At 30.4% G+C, this 27,434-nt stretch overlaps 1 protein-coding gene across 5 annotated transcripts in view; it reads left to right on the forward strand.

Annotated features, from left to right (window-relative positions):
* The window catches only part of LOC135127912 (transient receptor potential cation channel subfamily A member 1), a 97,613-nt gene that overhangs the window by 19,813 nt on the left and 50,366 nt on the right, over positions 1-27,434 (forward strand). For all 5 annotated transcript variants that reach the window (XM_064054599.1, XM_064054600.1, XM_064054601.1 and 2 more), the window contains exon 3: positions 11,181-11,366. In XM_064054599.1, the coding sequence (XP_063910669.1) occupies positions 11,181-11,366 (186 nt within the window). The remainder of the gene's footprint in view (positions 1-11,180; positions 11,367-27,434) is intronic.

Here is a 27,434-nt window from a genome sequence, read left to right on the forward strand (position 1 = left end):
CGTACCCTTATGCTAATAAAGGTGGGTTTGCGTACAAACCGTGTGCAAGACCATAAATTAGTTTCCGAAATTCCTGAGAATTTAAATAGGAGATTTTCTAAAAAGGTCATTTAAGAAACAATATGTTTCAGCATCGTACAGTAGCAGATTTAGTAGCTTTCGACGCTTTGCAATTTGTGCAGTAGCATTACAATTTGATTTTTACTTTAGCACCTTTTTACTGTAAATGTTATTGTTGTCAGTCATATTTAGAAAAGGTAAGTTTTCAGTTCTTGTAATTTTCATAAAAATGAACGTCATTTCATTTTTTATTGAAGAATTTTTTTATGTTTAAAATAAAATTAAAATTCGTAAATTATTAATAAATTTAAAAAGCCCTTTGACATTGCCACAATTTAAAAAAAAATGTCAAATTGCTGTTAATTTTTTTTCTATTATACAGTGTATAATTTTTTTTTCGGCTTCGACAGACGGGTAGAATCTTACGAAATCTGCTATTCAAAATGACAGCATTTTGAAGACACTTTCGGGCACCCTTTGAGAGGCTCATGTTGTACAACTTCAGCAATCTTGGAATCATTTAATATGATAATAAATGTTTTAGACCATATATTTACAAGTATAACTTGTAAATGAAGGTAGATTTTTGTTCAATAAAAAATTAATAAAGTGTAAAGGTGTTATGCAAATACTCCCTTATTCCTGGGGAGGGTTGTGGGCACCACCAGTCTTTGGTATCTAGGGCATTAGAATAGTTAAATCCGGCCCTGAGTGTTAAGTAAAAACAATGAAGTACCATTTTGCTGTTTCTTTTTTTATTGTCTTTATTCAAGTTTTTAGATAAATGTGTTTTATTTTTGATATTGCCACAATGACTAACAAAATTCTTGCACCCATTTGCGAGTTTAATCAAATAAGCATATTTTTTTTTGTTGCTCATAACTTCAAAACTAATAATTATTGATCTCATCCATGCCTTTTCAGTTTAACAAGTGTATACTTTTAAACTAAAATGATTTTAAAAGTCAAAATTTATATTCTGTCATAGATCCATTTAACCGTATAGTCTTGGTATGGAGAGGCACAGATTTCGATGGTAATCTGCTGGTAGTGACTGCCATGCTTCTGCAAATTGTGAAAGAAATTATCAAATGAAATATTCAAAAGTTGAAAAATCTAAAAACTAAAAAACTTGCTTAAGCGAATAGTGCTCATATTTGTTAAATGAAAATTTTCGAGTAAATGATAATGCAAAAAGTATTAAAAATGGATTGTTTCCTTTGTAATGGCTTGATTTTTAAATTGAGGACGTCTTTAATTTTTAAAGTTTCAAAATTTCAAAATTCATCTTCTGAATGTTCAACATCCACACATTGAACATATATCTACTTGATACTAAAATTTCCACAGAACTCTCCGAATTTAAATTTATACAAAAATTGATTTGCACAAATATCTGAATATTGACAAATAAGTTTTAAAAATTATTTTAACAGGACTGTCCTGCTTGAAAACTATGACGCTATATGAATATGAGTATTGAATAATGACACTACTGACTGAAATAAGTTCCAAGTACCAAATAATACCTGCATTCTTACTAATCTATATCTATACTTATATAATAAAGCTGAAGCTTTTGTTTATTTGAACACACTAATCTCAGAAACTACTGGTTCAAATTCAAAAAATCTTTTTGTGTTGGATAGTTCATGTATCCTATCTACGTATAGGCTATATAACATCACGCTACGATCATTAGGAGCGCAGTAGCAATGAAAAATTCGGAAAAACGGGAAAATTATTCCTCCTTTGACAGCTTCCGTTGCTTACGCTGCTTAAACGGTTAAAGTTACGTAAAAATCATGTATGACGAAATTGTTCCCCTCTAAAAGTTCTAAAGAAAAGTCCGCGACAGCATATGTCTATCTTTTAAGGTCGAGTCAGTATAACCTTTTTTATGGTAATGAAACTTGTTCTAAAATAATAATGCATTATGTATAAAATTCTCGCGTCACAGTGTTTGTAATCGAACTTCTCCGAAATGGGTTGACCGATTTGTATGAAATTTTTTATTTATATTAAGTAGGTCCGACAATAGGTTGTAAACTATTTTTTAAACCCCTAAGTGATAAGGGTGGCCCACCCTAAAAAATGTTTGTCTATTTTTTGGACAAAATTTTTTATTTTTATTTTTTTAAGATTTGGCATCAAAAAATACACATAACCGTAAATTTTCACCTTTCTACCACCAACCCCCATTTTTTAATCATCTATAAAACAAAAATCAATTGCTGTTCCTGTTAGTCTCGCTAAGACTCAAAAACGGCTTGACCGATTTGAAATTTTTTTTATAATAATAACAGTTAAAAAATAAAAAAATTCTAAAAATTTTGTATGGGAATCGCCACTTCGAATTAATTTCAATAGTTGGCGTTTCTGACGGACCTGTCGTCTAACTGACGTGTCATACAAAACTAATTCTTCCGTGCGATTGTGAAAAGTATATTGCATTTCAAATCGTTCTTTGTTTTTTCGTAAAAAAAAAGTCGTTTATTTTAAGAAGTCTTGGTTAAAGTGAATTTAATTACACATTGCGAAAGTTTCTTATTCATTTTGATCTGCCATTCTATTTACCTATATTCACTTTGTTGGTTTCGACAAAACCTCAAACTTTACCGTTATTCGAGGATTTAATTTGAAGTTTTCAATATTTTAAAATTCTCAAGACAAAATTTACAGATTTGATTGACTGTAAAGATAATTCTGTGTCGTTTTATGAAGTTCATTAAAATGCTGAGAAGACGACAAGCTCACATAGGTCCACGAAGTCAATCAAATGTGCGACGAACTACCTCGGGTGCAAACCGCAATGATTTATTTCATGGGTAATTCGGATATGGAAGTTGATCAGCGTTGTGCTCATAATCAACATAATCAAACATTGAAGCGAGACATTGAGTGATATGAATAAAACTGAGTAGATAGTCATATTCGAAGTACGAAGTACCTACTTCATTATTACTCTTATATACCTGAGCATCTACTCTATGTACTGAGTACCTACTTGGAAACATTGTATCTCCCCGGACACAAACTGAGCATCTGCTCTCTGTACTGAGTACCTACTTGGAAACATTGTATCTCCCCGGACACAAACTGAACATCTACGCGTTTTGTGAGCATTTAATCTAGAAATGAGCATTCAGTGCATTCAGTTTGAAAAACACCTTAGGAGCAGGAATATCGAAAACTTTTCATGTAATTAACTTTTATTTATGCATAAATTGTGCAGTGCGTTTTTTCTAACACTGGCCATCTCAGGGTGTCTACCCCATACTAACTTATAGTTTGGTGACTCGATTTTTGCCTTGATGGTTGAACACTGTCACTGTTGTCCTTTTTTGTTGTATCGAGTTGCTACTTGAGCATCAACTGTTACTTACTGAAGTATTAGTATCATCTAGAAAAACTAGAAATATTCTGATTTGATATTCGAGTAGATACTTCGTATTTCGAGTACGAGCATCTACTCAGTTTTATATCAACCATTGTCAAAAAATTGATCGAAAGTTGTTTCGACAGAACTTCCTTCGCACTAAAAGTATAATGAAACATATTCAGCATTTTCGAGTTGAATCTTTTCTTCACACAATTTTGTGATGACCTAATCAACATTTACTATCAACACGTATACCACCTTGGATTGGTGCAGTGTAATACTAAAAATAACTGTATTGTATTCCCAAAATTATCTGGGAAAATCGAGTGAGCCATTCCATCATTTTTTTGGGGGAAATAAATAAATATTCTTAACAATTTACCATGCTTACAATAACTTTAAAACGTCTGCAAGATCTCAAAGTATTCATTTTTGCAACTCTTGAGTTATTCACTAAAATAAATTGACTGATCCATATATTTTTTTGAATCACTGTAAAAGCAAATCTAAAAAATATGAATGCAATGATAAATTACGAAAATATACTGATGATATTTTCCACATTTTAAATAGGATTTATTCGGCAAAATCTTGAGATGACGTCTTCAAGTTTTTGGGCTTGATAAACAGATATATTTTGATTGAAAACCTACCATGTCAAACAGTAACTTCAAAACGTCTGCAATATTTCAAAATTCAGTTTTGCAATTCTTGATTCAATCAATAAAATAAATTGACTCAGTGATTAATTTTTTTGAGACACCCCCCATAAGCAAAACTAAAAAATATGAATGGAATGATAAATCACAAGTATAGTCTCATCCTATTTTGGACATTTTAGATAGGATTCATTTGACAAAATTTTGGGCTGACGTCATCAATTTTTTGGAGGGAATAAGTAAATATATTTTGAATAAAAATTGATTATGCTTATCATATGTTTAAAACATCTGCAAGATTTCAAAGCATTCGATTTTGCAGATTCAAAATTAAATTGTAGGTGAAACGAAGTTCACGGGGTCAGCTAGTTTATTATATTATTACTCTTATTAGCAATAATGTTATGTCAATAAACATACACCACTTTTCATCATTACGTAAATATCAATTAAGTTATAGATCTGACCACAATTGGTACATTTTGTGCTTGTTTCCGGTAAATTGACACAAATATCAATTTTTATTAACAGAATCCTTATTGAATTGAATATTAAAATTTCCAACCTCTAATTTTTAAGTTGCAAATTTGTAGAAACATATTTGAAGCATAAAAGCCCGTCAGTGATTCCTGTTGAAACTCGTCATATTACCAACTTAATGTGTCTTCAAGATGACGGCATTTAATGTGCCTCCTATTAAACATGTAAGTGCATGTAATTGGTCTAAAGAGCGGATTTATTTGCATGACATTTCTTTCAAATATGCACAATTTTTGCTAAATACTTTATGCATTGTTTTATGTATATATGCAATTTACCTCTAGCGACCCGGAAAGAAAAAATACAAATAAAAAACACCAGAAATTTTTAAAATTTTGTAATCAAAATAATTTAATTTTTTTAAAGCACAAATTAACAATTTACTGCAAAAATTTACTGGTAGTGGAAATTAAGGAAGCTATTTTCATCGCAAAAATCATTGTTTCAAAAATGTTATTTTAAACAAATGAACTACAAAAATGAAAAAATATCTTGCGCAAAAACGCAACAAAAAACTAAGTAATTTCTAAAAAACGATTTTTTTTAGATAAATAGAAGATAAAAGCAATCATCTGATTAATTAGGCAGACAACTGGATAACATTACAAACTTTTTATTGAGTTCATTGTGTATCTCTACGAACATTTTAATCAGTTTCGTTTTTATTTGATCATAGAGTGAAGTGAATTAGAACCTTCGGGGAAATTACAGAAAATAGCTAGTCACAGAAATGCGGAGTGAGCGCTGTATATTATTATACTGAGTTCGACAGGTTATGCAATTATGCATCCGGAGTCATTGTAAGACCGTTTGGGGTCATATCAAGGATATACTGTTTACGTACTACAATCAGGAAATCTGAAGATTTTACAGTCGTAACATTAAAGTGAGCGTTTTACCGTTGATGGGTGTTGGTTTTGTTGTGTTTTTTTTTGGAAGTTCCGTTCGATAAGTATCAGTGTTGCATAGTTTTGTAGGATTGTTTAATAAGTAGTAGTGTTTTTTGGTGTTTGCAATTTACTCGATGTTTGTAACAACTGTGTACAAAATTAAGACGTTGTTTTGACGTCATTAGTAATTAGCTTGGAGGTGCAAAGTATGGAGTAACTGTACTGTGTATAATATAAAATTAACCTGTATTTACATGACTTTTTGATTTTTTATAACGCGCTAAAAATGAAAATTAATACTGACAATCGCTGGTTTTTGAAATACTTAACATTAATTAAGTAATTAATAATACTTAAATGTATTTTGCAATGCAACTTTGTTATTTGTTTTAACCGGAAGCAAATAATTATATTTCCATGTTTTATATAAATTTTCTTACTTTCCAAAACTTTCGTATTTTATCATATTTAGGATTATTCTTTTGCTTTCAATATCTGAGAAGCTGTGAAATTTAACAGTAACAAAATTCTTTGATTTGTGACCTAGTTTTCAATGCTCATTATGTGTTGTGGTGGGTTGCCTATAATACGTTTATTTTTTGTTGTTTCTTCCGATTTCACAATTTTTCCTTTAATAAATTTTTCAAATTTTCAGGTTTTTAGCAATTTTTCTTCAAATTTTCAAGTTTGATTTTCACTTTGTAAATTTTTTAAGTTTTTATTATACACTTTTTCGTTTTTTTATTTTTGATTTTTCAATATTACAATTTGTCAACTTCCAAATTTTCCAATTTTTCAATATTACAATTTCTCATTTTTCCATTTTTCATATTCTCGATTTTTAATTGTACCCTTTTTCAATTTTCCGTCCCCTCAATGTTTCAACTCCCCGATTTTTATTTTGCATTTTCCTGATTTTTTATTTTTCATTTTCTCGATTTTAGATCACAATTTTTTGTTTTTTCATTTCCTTGATTTTTGTTGTTTCTTTCGATTTTCCAATTTTTCGTTTTTCAATTTTTCAAATTTTCAGGCCAATCGATTCCAATTCGTCGATTTTCCAATTTTAAAATTTTTCAGTTTGGAGTTTTTGGGTTTCCACCCCTTTTTTATTTCCCGAGCGTAAGCAAAGGAAGTATTGTAATCGAGCCCGTCGGCCGTCTCTCTACTTTTACTATTTTCTCGATTTTTCATGACCCCTGCCGTCCCGGGTTTTTATTAGACAGATAATCTCCGAAACTACTGAACCGATTGTTGTGAAATTTTGTACTTATATTAGGAATATCATATAGATGGTAAAACGCTAACCAAAATTTGTCTAATCATCCCCACCACTAATGCGATGACGTCACTTCAAAATTGTACATAGTAAATGGGTTTTAAATTGTATAAAATAACACATGTAGTTTACGACTCCGAATTGAGTTTTGCAATTTAATTTTGAATCTGCTAACCCGACGATGTTTTGAAATGTTGCAGATGTTTTAAGGCTGTAAAGAGCATCATAAATCTTTAGTCAAAATATATTTGGTTATCCCCTCCAAAAACTTGATGACGTCAGCTCAAAAGTTTGCCGAATAAATCCTATCCAAAATGTACAAAATATGATGAGTCTCTTCTTGTGATATATCACTCTATTCATATTTTTTGGATTTGCATATACAGGGTGACTCAAAAAAATTAATGAATGCGTGAATTTATTTTCTTGAGTTAATCAGGAACTACAAAACCGAATGCTTTGAAATCTTGCAGATAAGGTTATAAAGAGCATAATAAATGTTTAGCAAAATATATTTGGTTATCTTCTCCAAAAAACTGATGACGTCACCCTAAAATTTGCCGAATAAATCCTATCTAAAATGTTAAAAATATGATGGGTCTGTACTTGTGATTTATCACTCCATTCATATTTTTTGGATTTGAATCTCTTCTTGTGATTTATCATTTCATTCATATTTTTTGGATTTACATATACATTGTGACCCAAAAAAATTAATGAATGCGTAAATGTGTTTTATTAATTTAACCAGGAACTACAGAACCGAATGTTTTAAAATCTTGGAGATGTTTTAAGGTTATAAAGAGCATAATAAATTTTTAGCAAAATATATTTGGTTATCTTCTCCAAAAAACTGATGACGTCAGCTCAAAAGTTTGCCGAATAAATCCTATCTATCTACCGGTTGACTCAAAAAAAAAATGAATGCGTAAGTTTATTTTATTGGTTTACTCAGGAACTACAAAACCGAATGCTTTGAAATCTACTGCGAAAACAGAAACATAATTGGCATGCAGTCGTCACGTTTCCGACAGCGAGGGAAGTACTGTCTAAACTCTTTAGACCAATTTTTACTTTTTGGATTTTCAATTTTTCGTTGAACTTTAGATTTCTCGAATTTTGGACAGTTTTATACTTCGATTTTTTAATTTTTTTTCAATATTTCGATGTTTTAATTTGCTGAATTTTTCAATTTATAAATTTCACAAATTTTTTCTATTTCTCGATGTTTCGATTTTTCAGTTATCCGATTTTTCAATTTTTTTAAATTCTGGAGTATCGAATTGTCGATTTTTCAGTTTTTCGATTTTTAAGTTTTAGATTTTCGAATTTTTCTTTTTTGATTCTTGGATGTTTGGATTTCTCCATTTTTCAATTTTGCGGTATTTGAATTGTTCAATGTTTTAAATTTTAGATTTTTCGATTTCTGGATTTTTTTATTTTCCAGTTCTTCAGTATCTCTATTTTACAATTTTTCAAATTTTGACGTTGCTAAATTTTCAATTTTCCAATTTTTCGATTAATATATATTTTTTTTATTTTACCGTTTCTCGAATTCGCAGTTGCGACTTTTCAGTTCTTCAATTCTTCAGTTTTTCGTTTTTTAAACTTTAGATTTTTCAGTTTTCGACTGTTTCATATATATTTCGATTTGTGAATTTTTCAAGTTTTCAATTTTTTGACAACTCGATTTATCGAGATTCGGATGTTTCGATGTTTTGATTGTTCCAGTTTTTTAATTTTTCGATGTTTCGATTTTTCGATTTATCGGTTTTTCGTTTTTTTACTTTCCGGCTTTTCGATTTTTGAATTTTCCGATTTTTCAATTTTCCAATTTTTAAAATTTTCAAGTTTTGACGTTTCTGAATTTTTAGTTTTGCAATTTCTCAATTAATCTATTTTTTGGTTTTCCCATTTTCGATTTGCGAAGGTTTCGATTTTTCAGTTTTTCAGTTCCTCAATTTTTCGATTTTTCAGTCTCCAGATTTTTCAATTTTTCAATTTTTTAATTTCCCAATTTTTGGATATTTCGTTCAATTTTGTGAGTTTTCTCAGTTTTTTGATTCTTCAATTTTTCAATTTTTAGTATTTCGACTTTCGGATTTTTCACGTTCTGGATTTTTCGATTCCTCGACTTTTTACTTTTTGGATTTTCAATTTTTCGTTTTTTGAACTTTTGGTTTTCACAATCTTTCAACTTTTCGATATTTTAAGTTTTCAATTTTAAAAATTTTAAGTTTTTCGATTTCTCGAGTTTTCAGTTCTATATTTGAATTTTTTAATTTTCGAAATTTAAAGTTACTTATAAGTTACTTTTTTAAAAGACACATTACAAGAACACGCACAAAAACAGAGTAAGATACAGTACTAATAAAAATACAGGGTGTGAGTGAGAATTTAAAAATTTGGCGATTGAAATTCCATTTATCATGGGATTGTTTTTGTCTCAAATTTACGTCTCATTATCTTTCCACACAATTATCCATTTGTTATGATGATTCACTAGATGGGACACGAAAACTCAAAAAAAAAAGGTTGCATTTGTGATTTACGGGGAATTTCGGATGCAGCATGCACAACACTCCACCCTCTTCCAATGGTCCAGACCAGTTTTCATTAAAACGTCGCTACGGAACAACGGTAGCAATAGCAGGAAGATATTTGAAAAGTGACTAGAGAACACTAGAGAGTGTTTGGACTACGTGAAGAGTTATTTATGCTCAACTGTTGTGTGACAATTCTGAGTGATACCACCTTAACAACGTAAACTGTTTCGTTTCTTTTATTGTTTTTCGTTTATCGCAATTTTCCACAAAATCAGTCTTTTTTAAGGCTATTTTTTATCTGAGAGTGAGTCAAAGCTATCCAGTTGTGCTTTGACAAAGAAGCGGAAGTTTCATCTCGAGAAAACTGTTCTCCGAGAATCATAAGAAATTCATGGTATGCTATTTCTAGAAGACGACTATTTGGGCCTATTTTCTTCGATGAGTCAGTTACAGCTGAACATGCTGCAGGATTTTATTGACCAACGTGATCCTGAAGAATTGTAGAATGGATATTTTCAGCATGACAGGGCAACTGCCCCTAGACCCACCTCGATCATCTGATTTGACACCTCTATATTGTTTCTTGTTCCCGATTTTGAAAAACGTTATTTGTAAACAATCAGTAGATACAATTGAAGGTTTAAAAGTGAAAATCATACAACAGTGTAAAGTTCTTCAATTAAATATGTTACTTATCATAAATAAATAATTTTAAATCCGAGGAGGGTTTAATTCTTGTTGAGCCATTAAAATTTTATAAGTTTTTAAAATTAAAAACCGGATCAAGTGACGACTTAAATTTTTTTGGGTAACTAGATCACAAATCAAGAAAATCACCCGATATATTGTGTTATGGTGACTTTGACGAACCTCTAATTTCATTTTTTATATTTTTCGGAAATTTGGATAAACACTATGTGGCAGCAAACCCGATATTACTTATAGCTGATTAATCTTTAAAAATAAACTTAAGACAAATACGTGACTTAAAAAATATTAGTATAAAACGAAACAATTTCAGATATGATTTCAAATTATAGTAAAATACAAGGTGCTACATTTGAAGAAAATGAGTAAAATTAAAATCTTCACTTTTTAATAAAATCTAAGTACTTATTTTAAAAAACCTTATTCAGAAACCAATAGAAATAATATCCGTTTAGAAATATAGTGTAAATGGTAATAGGATTTATATTTTTTAGGTAAAAGTCGATTGTGTTCAATTAATTAATTCGTCCTTTCCTTTGTAAAATTTTCTATTAACTTTGTTGCATGGTTGAAAATTATTGTTTGTATGTGAAAATAAATTAATTACTTAAATGTTTTGTGCTCGTTTCATGACCCTTATTTATTTCATAATTAATCTCCAAAACTACCAGACCGATTGTTGTCAAATTTTAAGTGTACGTCAGGAATATCGCGTAGACGGTACAACGCTAAGTAAAATTTTTAAATTTTAAAGTTCTTGTAAAACTGCGGTAAAATCTGTGCATTAAGAGTTTGCAGAAGCGTAATTTTCAAAATAAATAAAGTATGAAAATGGATGAACGATTATTAAAGGATGTGGTTATTTTAGAATGCAGCTGAAGGCTAAAAGTATATCTCTCAGTGTGCTGCTGCGGATGTGGAATTGTATTTGCGGTAGTCTTTTAAGAGCGGTGACCACAAACCCAAGTCAGTGGTAAATTTTATACGATAAACTAGTTTCTTAAAAAATTCACAAGTTAATGGTAAAGATTACTTATTACTATTAATATAACAGAATTTCTCTGAACAGTCTCAGAATTTAAATTTTTAATGAGAAAAAATGCATCCTTTTTTCAGTCTTGGTTCATGAATTCACTCCGCAATCTCCTTCCCTCTTCTGGAGATAAGGGAGCCTCTCCCAGTGAGCTTCAAACCATGCTGCCATCTTCCGTCAAGGTCCACAGACTGAGTAACGCCACCAAGCCTCCAGAGGATAACGGGGGCATCTGCTTAATGACCGAGAGTCCTTTCAGGATACTACGGGTGAGCGAACTTCCAAATTAATATTACTTTGCAGCATTTCGCCAATAATAGAGAAGTTTAATTTTTTGACTTCCTTGTCGCTATTTAAAAATTACGCTATTCTAAAATATAATAGTCCATATAAAAGCTATAAACGATCATATATGTATATTTCTAATGGCTCATTAAATCGTTACGGAAACAACATTCATTGTCAGGGCATTACAATAGTCGTTTAATACATTGTCATTGTTGTTTGCAAAAACTATAAACTGGTTTTCTAGTGTTATCGATCGCCAAACAACATCGATAGTAACTGAATCTGACATTTTAATTGCTTAGGAAAACTGATACCAGTGGCAGCGTAATGAAATTTTAACTATGCCGACATTCGCGGTCGATGATTATACGACAATCGTTCTTAAATTAAAGGACTACGTTTAGTGGAGTAATAGGTCTTGGGGAAATATTACAGAGTATTAAATTTAATGGTTTTGGACAGATTAATTGGGGCTGGGATTTTAATTAATGAGAAGTGCAAACATTCATTAGGGTTTTTTTTTATTCATCTCATTTTTACGTAGGCAGCCCACATAAAAGTCAACTATCTAAATTAAATAAGAAGTAAAATGTTGGTCTATGCTTTCAATAAAACGATAATATCCATTAACAATAAAAAGAAGATAAAACTAAAAAATTGTCTTGCTTCATTAACCAGAATATCTATATGTGATAAAAATTTTAGTAGTGTACATAAAATTAATCTGAAACAAATCTAACTGATCAACAACAATGCGCTTTAATTAGCTTAAAGCCCATGAAAAATATCACTGTTATACGGAAGTAGGACAGTAAACACTGAAACGACCAGTCCGAACATTTAGATAAAATTTTAGGTTATAGTCATAAAACGTTAACTAAAATTCATTTTTTCGTGTTCGACGACAACAAAATTGCATCTTGAATGAAATGACGAGCTGTTGATAGTACTATACTTCGTTTACCGAACAGATGGAGCTGTAAAAGTGGTGATGTTTACGTGATTTTTAAAATTCTAATATAATTGGTAGCGGAATGTAAGTACTTAATTTAGGCACGATCTTGACATTAAGCTAGTTGTTGTTTTACATAGTGAGATTTTTACCCTTATTTCGAAATTTCTTGTGCATGCTCACTCCTTCTGAGAAACATTTTTGATCATACTATATACAGATAACGTGATCAAATTTTGTTGGATAAAGTGTTAAGGTGAAGTTAACAGTTTTTGAAAGATTCTTTTTTTAATTTTGTAGTTTCTGATTCGATCAATAAAATTAATTTTTTTGGGTCAAGTTTTATTTGACAAGATTTTGAGATGACGTCATCAGTTTTTAAGGGGGTTCTAAATGGATACATTTTGATTAACAATTTACCGTGTTCCCAATAGCTTTAAAAATTTGCAAGGTTCCAGACTATTCAGTTTGGCGATTTCAAAGTTAAATTGTATACAGTAAACTGGATACCTATGGTAAAAACTAAAAAAATCATATAAAATTTACTCTTAGTTATGTTTTAAGTTTCTTGTTGTCGAAATAAGTCTACACATATTACGAAAAAAAAATAGCAAAATGTAGCCCCGCCCACCCACCCCATCTCAATTGTAATGATTTTTTTATTCGTCGTGAGTTAAGTGGGCGGAGCTTAGCCGCAAAATCCTTATTTCTCTACGAGAAATTAAAAACATGTTTTTGAGTGTCGTGTTGTTCAAAGAATGCTATGTAAGTATATTAAGAAAAAAATAAAGCCAAAGATTAAGCCCCACCCATACCCGTCCCGAATTTTCAATTGTGATGAATTTTTCATTTTGTCAGATCGAGGGGCGGGGCTTAATTGCAAGATCCATATTTGTGTACAAGAATTTACCACTTTAGACATGTTTTAAGTTTCTTGTCGTAAAAAGATGACTACATATTAAGACAAAAGGCAAATTATTAGCCCCGCCCACCCACCCTATTCCAATTGTGATGATTTTTTTTTATCGTCTCTAGAAGACATTACCATGTTTTTGGGTATCGTGTTACTCAAACAATACTATATACAGCGTGTTATTGAAAGGAACGTACAAAATAAAATCCGCAATTGGTCTCGAAGTATGGGTGCTAAATTTTAAAAAGAGTTCAGATAAAAGTGTTCTCATTTTAGAGATAAAAATTATCAAGATTTATGTCCAAATTCGTTGTACGCCTCTGATAAAAAGATCATCTCTCGTTTCTATAGCACCATTCAGTCCTGACAAAAGTTTTATTGTTACAGTTGCTAGGATTTACTAAAATAAATTATTTTACCTATTTATCTTTTAGTAGCGTCTAAAAAGGTTGGATAAGGGTTAATTTTCCCCTTATAATTTTGACAACACAAAATAAGTTTTTCAGACTTCTTAGACTTCGCGAAGAACTGTCAATTTTGTTGTACGAACTTTTCAATAACACCCTGTATATTAAGAAAAAATTAAAGCCAAAGATTAAGGGGCGGAACCTAATTCCAAAATCCATATTTCCTTATAAAACTTTACCATTTTAAACGTGTTTTAAGTTTCTAAGAATGCCAAAAATCATTACAATGGAGATGGGGTGGGTAGGCGAGCTTTATATTTTCCCTTTTTTTCTTAATATACATAGTATTGATGATATAACATGATACTCAAAGCATGTTTTTAATTTCTTGTAAAGTAATAAGTATTTTGCAGTTAAAAAATCAGCACAATTGAGACAGGGCGGGTGGGCGGGCTTACATTTTTCCGTTTTATAATAATATGTGTAGACTTCTTTTCACAACGAGAAACTTCAAACATGTCTAAAATGGAAAATTTGTATAGGGAAATTTCCATTTTGCAATTGGGGTCTGCCCCATAATTGCCAAAATCCATATTTCCTTGCAAAAATGTACCATTTTAACCATGTTTTAAGTTTCTTGTTGTGAAAAGATGGCAATGTGTATTAAGAAAAAAAGGCAAAAATATAAGCCCCGCGCACCCGCCTTATCTCAATTGTGATGATTTTTTTTATTCGTCTTGAGTCAAGGGGGCGGAGTTTAATTGCAAAATCCTTATTTCTCTACGGGAAATTATAAACACGTTTTTGAGTATCGTGTTGGGCGGAGCCTAATGGCAAAATCCATATTTCCTTGCAAAAATTTACCATTTTAAACGTTTTAAGTTTGTAAGAATTAAAAAGAACATCACAATTGAAATAGGGTGGGTGGGCGGGGTTTATATTCGGAACTTTTTTCCTTATATACTTTATATTATATTATCCTTTGGATCACATGATACTTAAAAACATGTTTTTAATTTTTCGCAAAGAAATAAGTACTTATTTTCACAACATGCTCACTTTGTAAGCATATCAAGTGCACGTGGTCATTCCATCTGTTGGGTAAACGTAATATAGAAGAAATTTCTTATGATGTGGAGCTGCGGTTAATAAAGACAAAAATTTCTAAATAATGGTTATGATTTGGCACTATGCTTATGTATTAATATAGTTATATACAGGGTGAGTCACTAAGCAGGCGATCCTCGATATATTTATAATATTAATCATATTAGAGATAGAAAAAAGTCGAAGATTAAAGTTATACGGTTTTTGTTGTAGCACACAACATATATTTTTCAAAATAGAATACCCCATATTGCGACGTTGTCACGCTATTCTAGTTTGCTTAAATTTTTTTAGTAATCCAAGGGAGTATAAAAAAATCGTAATAATATTACTTTTAAGATCTGCGTTGCAATATTTTATGGACCAATAAACAGAAGTACGCATTTTGTTGTGATATCAATTAAATCAAATTTTAATATACATAGTGTTTATAAAAAAATCTAAAACGTGATAATTTTCAAATATTAGCATTTCAGGACTCGCTTTACAGAAGCTCAATTTCTTTCAATATGTCGGTGTATCCCTTAAGTAGGTAAGTAAAAAATCTCAACTTTAAGTATAGAAAATACTCAACAAAAACAGAAGAGAATAAAAACCAAAATAAGATGCAGCAATAAAATACAAGATATTCTATTTGACAATTGAGATATAGATATTTGAAAATTGTTTTAATTTTTTTAGAAACACCCTGTATATTAAGACCCAACTTTATTTATGCCACAACAACGCACGTATTGTTATTGATCTGTCCACAAACTATTGTATCACCATTGTTAAAACATTTGAAGAAAATTTGAATAATGTAGGAACGTCGCATCGGAGTTTCTAAAATTAACTGTTGTTATAAGGGTTTATATTTTTGAAAAAACTAGGTTCTACGTTAGATCTTAAAAACAGAACACTACGTATATATAGTGGAAAATAATTTTAGTGAATGGTCCTCAAAGAACCGTACAACTTTAGTCTTTGATGTTTTTTTATTTTCAATAATTAAAGAAATATCGAGTAATGCTGCCTTAGTTGCTCACCCTGTATATAAATAAGCTTTATTATAAAATACTGTTACTCATGCCCATGCGTCATTACGGTGTTTGTGTTTCATAATATTAAAATTAAAATGTTTATCCGTATGTAAAAACACTAAATACATTTTTAGTTGTCTGTAAATATATAACTTTAGATCAATCAAAATCAATAAAATTTATTTAAAAAATAGAGTTATATTACGAAATCAAAAGTAATATTGCTTCTTGAATAATCATTTATTTAATAATATATTTGAGATGGCGTCATAGACATAGAATTTTATTAAAGAGCACATCATGCTATAGAGGTCTCCAGTTAAAATTCCGCGGCCTTATGTCTTGAGAACGGATAGATTATGTAAACGCCATTGTTTTTAGCTCGAAGGATAAAGCTAATCGATATGTTCTTTTTTAAATTGGGATTACAATGATATATGTACAACATCTAGACGTTTATTTAATTTTCGATTTCAAGCTAATATCAATGGCATCTACAGAATTTCAGTATTTCTATCCGTTCTTAAGACTAAAAAATGGCGCACAAACTTAATGGCGCATTATTAAGTTCGCAAGTCGAAATTTGAAAAGAATCATTAAAACTTTTTTATTTTTATTATACGTCAATTTGACATTCACTTGGAAAAACAAAATGTCGATTTAGATAGATAGATTAAATAAGTTCATTCTGAACATTTTTGAAGTTTTTTAGTGATATTATAAATGAAATAATCAATAAATAAAAATAAACACGTATAAAAGAAGGATAAAAGACTCGCACTCCCAAATTTATTTCGAATAATGAAAGTCTTATCAATTTTATGTATCCATCACTAAGTAATGAATTAAAATAATTATGGCGAAATATCGAAAAAGGAAAATTAAACTTTTAAGATTTTTCCTTCTATATTTCGGCGCAAAGAATTTTGAAATTATTATAAGTCCAACACTAAATAAAATAAATGTGCATTGTCGTAACTTACGGTCTGCGAAATGCCCTGAAAATGTGATTTTAGACAATTCTGAAACTTTACCTTAAAAATTTTTACCTTCATTTTTAACTCTATAAGTTGTTTGTAAAGAACGAAAGTTTGAATTATAAATTAATTTTTTAATTTTATCACAGAGGTTGTAAAACCAGATTTTTTTCAAGGTTTAGTAAAGACTTTGAGTAGCATACATTAAAATTATTTTCAATTATACAGAATGTTCTGTTGAGACGTAACACACAACTTAGCTATTTTTTACTAGAGCAGCTTATATATTTTTACATTTTTTTGAAATTCCAATGTGAGTTTGCCACGTTATTATAATTTTTTTGAAATTTTTGGCAATGTAAAGGTTCGCATAAAAAATCCAAATAGGGTTATTTTAAAAATCTATTCTCTATTGTTATACAGGGTTAGTCACGAGAGAATTACTTCTGACAATTATTTTTACGCAACCCAAAATACGAATACCATGTAACATTTGATACTAACTAAATTTAAAATGAAATGCTTAATCCATGATTGCTTTGAGTTTGGCAATCTCATTTTGACAATTGTGGAAAAGGAGGTTACGCGAGTGTCCATGGTGGTACCGCAGCCAGTCGGAAATCTCCTCCGGCGCCGCTAATAAATTTGTCAGTGTGCCTCTTGATCTTTTGCAACCGATTAATCACGAGAAAATTATTTCTAAAAATTCCTTTTACGGAATTTACAACACAAACTCAAAGAAGTAAGTAAATAATTTAACTACTAATCTGTTGAAAATGTTGGGCATTTTGGAGGGATGCTACGGCTTTTTTGTAAATGGATGGCCGAAGAAGTCCAGAGGTTGCAGATTTGCACTTCGAAGAGGCTCTAAGTGACGCAGAGATGGCGAATTAACACATGCACATTAGCGGCGAACAACATTGGTAGAGCACTTACGGCTTCAGTATAGCCCAGATTCATCTGACTGTATGTCGTCGATCCAATGGGGCTCTAGAGGCGAGTCAACGATGAAAAAAAAATGTTAAAAATTAATTAACGTCAAAGTGACACTGCCAAAGTCAAAGCAATCATGGATTAGGCATTTCATTTTAAATTTAGATAATATCAAGTGGTGCAGGGTATTAGTATTTTGGGTTGCGTAAAAGTAATTTTCAGAAGTAATTCTCTCGTGACTAACCCTGTATTTTCCAGAAGGATAAAAAAAGGTATACGCTTTGTTGTGGTATAAATTAAATTGAATTTTAATATACAGAGTGTTTTTAACTCTCTATAAGTAATAAGTAATAATATATTGAAGTCTATAAGTTGTTTCTAAAGAACGATAATTTCGAATCATAAAATTTTTAAATTTTATGACAGAGATTGTAAATTAGAATATTTTCTTAAAATTAAACAAATATGTAGTACTTTATTTGTTTAAATTATTTTTTATTTCCATTCAAGCTTTGAATGCAACTTTTATATTCAATTGAAAGTTAAAATGTTTCTCAATTGCTTCCACTAGATAATTGTGCGGAATTAAAAACAAAGAAATAGTTCGAAATAAAAGATTACACCGATAAATAGTGGGTGGAGCATGCTGATTAGGAGAGAAAATTACGTGAAACTCAAGTGCTTTAATAACAGTAATAAAATAATTGAACCGAAATAGACCAATTACAATGTCCAAATATTCACTTTCATTACGAGTGGTAAATTCCCGGCGCCTCCACCATAATTACACCATCAAATTTTAGTCCGATGTCCGATAAGAACCCAACGAATCCATCAATTAATTTTCCGTCAAAATACATAAAACACGCACCGTGTATTTATCTAATATATGACAAAACTCCCTCGGGCACACCTCGATGATATCACGCTCAAAACTGTGACCCGTTGATAATAAATTTTCCTATGTATTCGCACACAACCCCGTGAACCGCCAAATCACAATCATTCCAGCGATGTTCAGTGAAAACAGGTGGCAGAAAGCGCTCGTTCTCACTAAAGTCACGATCATGGACGTGAGTACTTTTGTTTTGTTTGTTTTTCCTTGAATGTCGACCATCTGTATAAAAATGCAGTCGGAATGTTGAGATTTTAAGAGATCACGTCGGGGCTTTCTCGCTTGAAAGGCTTAGACAATAACATCATTTGTCCTCGTGTGTCAATAACGGAAGCGTGAGATGGTAGTAAAATCTCTCTTTTGCTGATTTTTCGTATTTTGTGCTATCATTTATATTGATTGTGGCATGTGCGGGTGCATTAGAACGTTTTAACGTTGATGTCATTTCCTGCAAAAGTGAAGGAGGAGGAGGAGGAGTTGAGGGTGGTGGGTCTGATGGCTTTTTTAATTTCTTCTTATTATTATATATTTAGAATTTCGTAAAAGACAAAAGCATGGTTGTTTTGGCCTATACAATAAAAAATAATACATTAATTTGAATATGAAATCACCAAAATACAAAATTATGATAATTTCGACGCAGGTTAGTTATGTTCTTAATTTTATACTCTCCGTGGTATCAGTGACAGTCTTGTAACATTATTTTATGACTTAAAATTTTTCGTAATTTGTTTTAATATGTAATATAATCTAAGATTAATTATTTTTTTAATAAAATATAAATGATGAAAGTTTAATTTGTGTATGTTAGGTTGCATAATTGTTTCCACTCCTTTAAAAATCAACAATAAGGAATATTTTTTTTAAATATGAAGGACTTCATAACGATAAAAAATTTGTCTCCTGCAAAAATGTACTTCGAGAAATGTTTCTTTAGCTACGATTAAAAATCCTACCTTCTTTTCCTGTTTTACTCAGTTTTTACGATATTTTAGACGCTAGATATTGTTAAAGGTTATTTTTGAAACCTTTAGAAGCGAACGACGTCCTGAAAAATTTCATAAGTTCATGTAAATCAATTTATTTTCAAAAATGTCTTCTTATTTACACTGCGGTTGTATTTGTCTATTTTGCAGTATTATCTAGACGTATTACAAAAAATGCATACAGGGTGAATCACCAAGCGATATCCCATTAATTCTTGGAAATACAAAAAATTTACAATTCTTTGAGTAGCATACATTAAAATTATTTTCAACTAAACAGAGTGTCCTATTGTTGAAACGTAAGACACAACCTAGTTATTTTTTACTAGAGTTCTCTATATATTTTTATATTTTTTTCAAATTCCAGTGCGAGGTTGCCACGTTATTTTAATTTTCTTGATACTTCTGGAACTGCAAAGGTTAGCAAAAAAATCCCAATAGGGTTATTCTAAAAATCTGAATGGTAATAAAGATAGAAAAGGTATGCGCGTTGTTGTGGTATAAATTAAACTGAGTCTTAATATACAGGGTGTTTAGAAAAGAAATTCTAAAATATCTATTACAATTATACAGTTTTTTCAAGTAGAACACTCTGTATTTTGTCATTGTAACTTACTCTGTTTTTGTATTCTTGTTTTTTTTTCGGTAAGTATTTTTCCTATTTAAAGTTGATAATTTCTGCAATTTTTCACTATTTTAAGAGAGGCACCGACATGTCGGAAGAAAGAGATCAAAAAATAGAGGAAGATCCAATAATAAAAAAGGTGTTCCATTTGAAAAAACTGAATTGCAATGTTTTTGAATTTTTTATAAACACCCTGTATAATAAAATTTAATATAATTGATACCACCAGAAACCACATATATCTATATATAAAATATTGTAACGCAGATTATTGTGATACTAATGACCCGTACTAAGAAGAATCAAGAAAATTGGAATAATGTGGCAACGTTGCTTCGGGATAAAATAAAAATTCAACGGCTACCTTAAGCACAATTTTGTTAATCGAGCATCATTTTCAGATTTCACATTAAAAAAGAAATTCGTTTGGCTCTTTATTTATCGTTTTGACGAAAACCACTTATAAAATACCGGAAATTTGGAAATCAATTTGATGACTAGCTTTAGTCGCATTTTTTTCTGTGAGACTTCGTTATAAATGTGAAATAAAGAAAATATGAAGTTTATTCACAACGCGACGTTTGTAGAGATTTGTACTCATTCGAGCATAATATTGTTACGATGACCGGTAATTAAAAATTCGTGTGGGTAAAACTCAACAATTTATTTCTTAGTAATTCGAATTTACACGACTAATTACACACCGATTATGTACAAAATAATTCCGGCGCAACTTGAATGGCTTCTCTCAACATTCGCTGGACTCGACTCGACTGAATAATAATCCTCGTTTCCGAAGGTGCCTCTATTTAAACCCATACTCCCCTTCTAGAGGTTTCGTGATCGAAGTCTCGATATCTCATTAAAAAGTCATAAATTAAAATTGTACGGTCTTCAAGGACTATACTCTAAAATTAGTTTTAACTCAACAGAGTGTTCTGTTTTTAAGGTGTAACACACAATTTAGTTTTTTTTAATGAAACACCCTATGTATTTTTACATATTCTCATTAGTCTCTGCCCAGCCTTTATGGCTATAGTTTGTTCTTTAAATTCCGATTATTCCAATTTTCTTTGAAATCAATTTGACAGCGGAAGAGTTAAAAAAAATCGCAAAAGGGTTGTTTTTAAAGTATATCCTAGAATATATTTTGGGAGGAGAGATGAAGGTATGCGCTTTGTTATGGTCTCAATGAAATGAAATTTTAATGTACAGGGTGTTTACAAAAAACTTCTAAAACTTCATAATTTTCAAATATCGATGTTTCAGTTTTTTCAAGCAGAAGACCTGTGTCTTGTTACCGTATCTTACACTATTTTTCGTTCTCATTTTTGTAATATGTTGATGTTTCTCTTAACAAAGTAAACAATCGCACTAACTATCAAGTTTACTTAACTTAATAAGAAAAAGAAACAGAACAAAAAATATAATAAGATTCAGTAATAAAATATAGGGTGTTCTATTTGAAAAACTGAAATATCGACATTTGAAAATTGCATTTCAGTTAGATCACAACAAACCGCGTACTTTTATTTATTGTAACTCAGCTATTAATAATTAGTTGTGTGTTACGCTTTGAAAACACAACACTCTGTATAGTTAAAAATAATTTTAGAGTATAGTTCTCAAAAAACCGTATAACTTTGGCCTAGATTTTTTCTTATATTTCTAATAATTAATGAGATTTCGAGGAACACGCTCTTAGTGACTCACCCTGTATATCTATCTGTAACAATACAGGAACTATTTTGCGACGGAAAATTTAAAATTTCTTAATTTTAAGCAAGATATAAAAAAAAATGTAACTTTTTAATTATTATTTAATTAAGTAAGGAAACACAAGAGTCAGTCTTCTGTAAGTTTGGGCACGTCGTTTGTTAAAGGACTTGGAACAGGTCCAAGTCAGAACCGTGAAATTTGCTTCCGGATGCTCATTTTTTCTTTTTGTGCACTCGTTTTAATGTAAATTTACGACCCGTTAAAGATTTAAAGTTTGGCGATTCAACTAACAACAGTTGTTACACCTTCTTTACTATAATTTCAAGAATAATAATAAGTAATTTAAGGGAAGTGAAGATTTCAACGATTTCTGTTTTCGTGCCTTAGTATAAAATTCTATAGTATTTTGAAGGAACCTCGAGCTTTTTGAATGGATTAAATAGATTCCATTACATTATTGCCAAGCTTTTCTATAATTATTATATCACCAAAATTATGTAGAGATCTTTAATAAACCGTATTGTTTTACTCTGACCTAATGTATTTTTTTATTTGTTTGAATAACTTCTTTTTTTGGTAGAGCTTCATTAAATCAATTAGTAAATATTTGTAATGAGTGAAAACCTGACATTAACCGACACAGTATACATTTTAATGTTTTTTTTTTGGGTAGTGATACACGACATTAAAACTATTAAAATAAAGCATTGTGTAATACGGTTGTCATTCAGAAAATTTATTTTTATTTGTTAATTAAGTCATGTTATATACCTACACTTTTACATGTTTTGTTTCGACATGTTCAATTTAAAATTGTTCCCAAGGAACTAATAAAATATTGTAAATATTATTATTGTTTTGGTTGGATTAGTTATATATGAGTATATTTTATGAATTGTTTTATGTCACCAAATATTACGGTAAAATTTTGGTATTCAATGGGGAATCTAAAATAACTGAAGCGCTTTCTTTAGTAAAAATTAAAATACACCTACGTGAAAATTTAGATAAGAAGGAAATGCTTCATCCAATTTCAAACGGAAACTATCTGCGATAGATCAAACGTTAACTCACAAGGAATTTCTTTCGATAAAATCTACTCATGTCAAGGGTTTGTTTAAATTTAGATTCCAAACTGATGTCGATACTCTGGGGATATTTGAAGTTTTCATCCCTCGCTTTTCGCCGGATTTATCCATACATTATGCACGTACAAATGAACATGACAAATGTCGTAATTTCAAATCATATTTTTCTCTCAGAGTGCAACACGAAATTTGTACACTTCTATGCAAATAAAGACTTTTAGTTTTTTTTTGTCTTGGATATGAACTTACGAGATGTTTAAAATGACACTGATTTTGATTTCTGACTGTAATTTATGTGCCATGAAAGAATAAACAACGCAGAACATTTCGTTACATTTCATTCGTTCCTAAAACCCAATTACTTCGATTTCAGTGTAGTGTTAATTTATTCAATTTAAACCACATATTTCCTGGAAGGTTTTAATTAAATTTGTTTCGTGTTTATTTATTTTGAGGTTAATTCCAATGTAGTCACAAAATAGAGTGGTGATAAAACATTTGCTTTGTTTGTGCTCAAACAAGTTGTTGTTTCAATTCGAGCACGATAAATAAATGACACATCTTTTTTTATCACTTTTCTACAGAATTCCAGAAATTCTATATTGCAAAAATTTATAAGTTCCACTTGAATTTTTTTAATGGCAATTAGGATAGATGTCTTCTTGGTATTCGAACTTTTCGTAATACGAGAGTATCGAATTTCTGACCAGACAGTTTGAATTAAAGTTTTTGCAAAAAGTGCAATAAGGGTAGTGTTACCGTATAAAATGCGATAAATAAAAGTCGTTCTTTAGTTGACTTTGGACATTAAAGCTGTCTGCCTCTTTGTAATAGTACACACAAGAAGGGATAAAAAAGGCAGATCCTACTAACAGAATTTTTTTATGGTGTAGTAGTTTGGGCTAAAATCTGTTAAATCAATCTTATTTAGAAAATACAAGTCGAATTTTACTTGTGGTTTAACGTGCTCTTGTTTTTAGTAGTTTATAACTTTTCAAACTTTTTACAGTTAATCAATACAAATTGCTCTAAAACGTGAGTAAAGAACTAAAATTTTAACATGAAACTAAAATTTATCGAACGGTTTAGGCAGAAGTTAAATACAAATACAAATCCAAAATCCAAATTATAAAATTTGACTTTGCGAAATTTTATTTATTTTATGATAAACCCTACACGTTAAAAATATAGGTGACATCAGTCACAGTGTGCTTAGGGTAAAAAATATGAAGGCGGATTCATAAACTACAATTACAGGACTTGTAGGAGTATGAGGTGACGTTTTACAAAGTAAGATATTTAAACAGCTAATTTTAAAATTTCTTTCTGTAAGTATAAAAAATGTGTAGCATATTGCTTTTGCTTTTAAAAAGTAAGTACGTTTAATTTGTTATGATATCAGTGTGGACAATTCCCTAATGAAAGGCGTTTCAGTGGAATATAAATATAAATTGCTTCATATAAAATACCATAAAATATAGTAATCATATCGTTAAGCGCCAAGTCGTAACGACATGAATGCCAATGAATTTGCTTCAGATAGCGGTTTGTTGACACGTAGTCTGCTGATTTAAAACCACCACAATACTCTCCTTCCGCAAACTCCAATTAGTGCATAAATTAAGAATTTTGACTAAAATAGCTTTAAAACTATCAAAAAAGTAGGTCGTCCGTTTCCGTCTGTCTGTCGTCTGTCTGTCTGTCTGCTTGTCTGTCGCCTGTGTTGGTATTTATTTTTATTAGGAATATCGTGTAGATGGTAAAACGCTAACCAAAAAATGTCCTCCTGCACTTGCGGTTTATGAATCCGTATTGAGTTTTAGCCCAGAAAATCGAATGCTCTGAAATCTTACAAACATGTTACAGTTCAAAAAAATTGATGACGTCATCTCAAAATTATGGTGAGTAAAACTTGACTCATTACTTGTGGTTTATCAATGTATTAATAGTTTTTAATGTTACTTATACAGGGTGACACAAAACAACTGATGAATTAGAAAATTGATTTTTTGTCAAATCAATACCGAATCACCCTATTTTCCGGAAAATGTGAGTACAGAGTACTGTTTTATTAATAGTAATATTAGTACAGTGTAAACTACACCTATACAAATTGCTATACGTGTCCTTGAAATACTCACTTGAAACAAACGCATAGCATGCTCCTTTACCTGTACTTTGACAGTTCACACATATCTAAATTTATTTGAACTTATAGGGTTTATCATTAAAAAATAAAATATGCAAAATTAAATTTTATAATTTTTCTAAGAAACCGTATTTCGACTATACTTTATAGGCGAGGGAAGTTCTGTGGAAGTAACCCTCGACCAATTTTTTTACTGAAATTTTGAATTTTAAAGTTGTCAAGAACAGTAAATTCCTGTCTCTTTCAAACATGTGAGGAAGTCATTTTAAGATTTTGTTTCATAGTTCTAGAATTTTAGAAGCAATTTTGCATCCATTATACAGGGTGTTATTGAAAGGTACGTACAACAAAATGGACAGTTCTTCGCGAAGTCTAAGAAGTCGGAAAAACTTATTTTGTCTTATCAAAATTTTAAGGGGAAAATTAACCCTTATCTAATCTTTTTAGACGCTACTGAAGGATAAATAGGTAAAATTAATTTATTTTAGTAAATCCTAGCAACTGTAACAATAAAACTTTTGTCAAGACTAAATGTTGCTATAGAAACGAAAGACGATTTTTTTATCAGAGGCGTACAACGAATTTGGACATACATTTTAACAATTTTTATCTCTAAAAGGAGAACACTTTTACCTGAACTTTTTTTAAATTTTAGCATCCATACTTCGAGACCAACTGCCGATTTTATTTTGTACGTACCTTTCAATAACAGGCTGTATTTTTGTCCATTTTTTTCTGAATACAACACGAAACTGAAAACATGTTTAACTATCCTGTTGATGAAAGAAAATTCCATTTACTAAAAGAAAACACGAAGATTAAGCCCCACCCACCCGCCCCAGTCTCAATTGTGATTAATTTCATATGGTAATTTCTTATACAGAAATGAGGATTTTGTAACTAAGCACCGCCCTTCGGCTCACGATGAATAAAACATTCGTCACAATTCAGAAAGGGTGGGTGGGCGGGGCTTGTATTTTGTCCAGTTTTTCTTAATATGCGAAGTCTTCTTTTCCCAACAAGAAACTGAAAACATGTTTAACTCTCCTGTGGTTGAAAAAAAACTCTATGTATACCTTAAAAAAAAAAACAAAGATTAAACCCCACCCACCCGCCCCAATCTCAATTGTGATGAATTTTCTATGATAATTTCTTGTAGAGAAATGAGGATCTTGCAGCTAAACTCAGCCCTTTAGCTCACGATGAATAAAATATTCGTCACAATTGAGAAGGGGTGGGTGGGCGGGGCTTATATTTTGTCCATTTTTTCTTAATACACAAAGTCTTCTTTTCCCAACAAGAAACTGAAAACATGTTTAGCTATCCTGTTGATAAAAGAAAACTCCATATGTTAAAAAAAAAGATTAAGCCCCACCCACCCGCCCCAATCTCAATTGTGATGAATTTTATACCGTAATTTCTTGTAGAGACATAGGATTTTTCAACTAAACTCCGCCCTTCAATTCACGATGAATAAAACATTCATCACAATTGAGAAAGGGTGGGTGGGCGGGGTTTATATTTTGTCCATTTGTTCTTAATATACGTAGTCTTCTTTTCCCAACAAGAAACCGAAAACATGTTTAACTATCGTGATATAAAAATATCATTTTGATAAAATTTCGTAAAATTGTTTAATTATTTTATTCATTTATCATGAAATTCAAAAATAAAAACTTATACCTAAGTCACATAAAAATAAAAAGAAAAAGAAAAGGAAAGAATTTCATAAAGACATTTATTTTTCACTTGTTTAAAATATTGTTAATTATCGTTCAAAAATAGAAACCACATCATTCACGTCAAAAGAAAAAGGAATGGGTCCAAGGTGAGGTCCCTGTAGAACTTTTTAAGTTATATTTCAGTTTGAATTTGTTGTAATATAACATTTTAAGGCCAATTGGTTAAAAAAAACATATTCTAATTTCGGTGAGTTCCCAATGATGTAGAAATATTCAAATTTGATTCAAAGTTAACATATGATTTTGTTTTTGGATAAAATTTCTTAAAATTGTTTAATTATTATTTTTTATTCATTTATCATGAAATTTTTCATAAATAAAAACTTATAAGTCACATGAAAAGAAAAAGGGAAGGAAAGAATTTCCTTCAAAAAAAGAAACCAGATCATTCATTCATGCAAGGAGAAAAAGGATTGGATCCAAGGTGAAGTCCCTATGGAGTTTTTAAAATTATATTTAAATGTGGGTTTGTAATAATAAAATGTAACTTTTTAAAGCTAACTGCTTATGAAATGAAATTTATTCCATTTATTT

The sequence above is a fragment of the Zophobas morio genome, unplaced genomic scaffold (genome assembly GCF_036711695.1).
Source record: "Zophobas morio isolate AGI-343-1 ecotype UQ-CSIRO unplaced genomic scaffold, CSIRO_AGI_Zmor_V1 ptg000012l, whole genome shotgun sequence".
NCBI lineage: Eukaryota > Metazoa > Arthropoda > Insecta > Coleoptera > Tenebrionidae > Zophobas > Zophobas morio.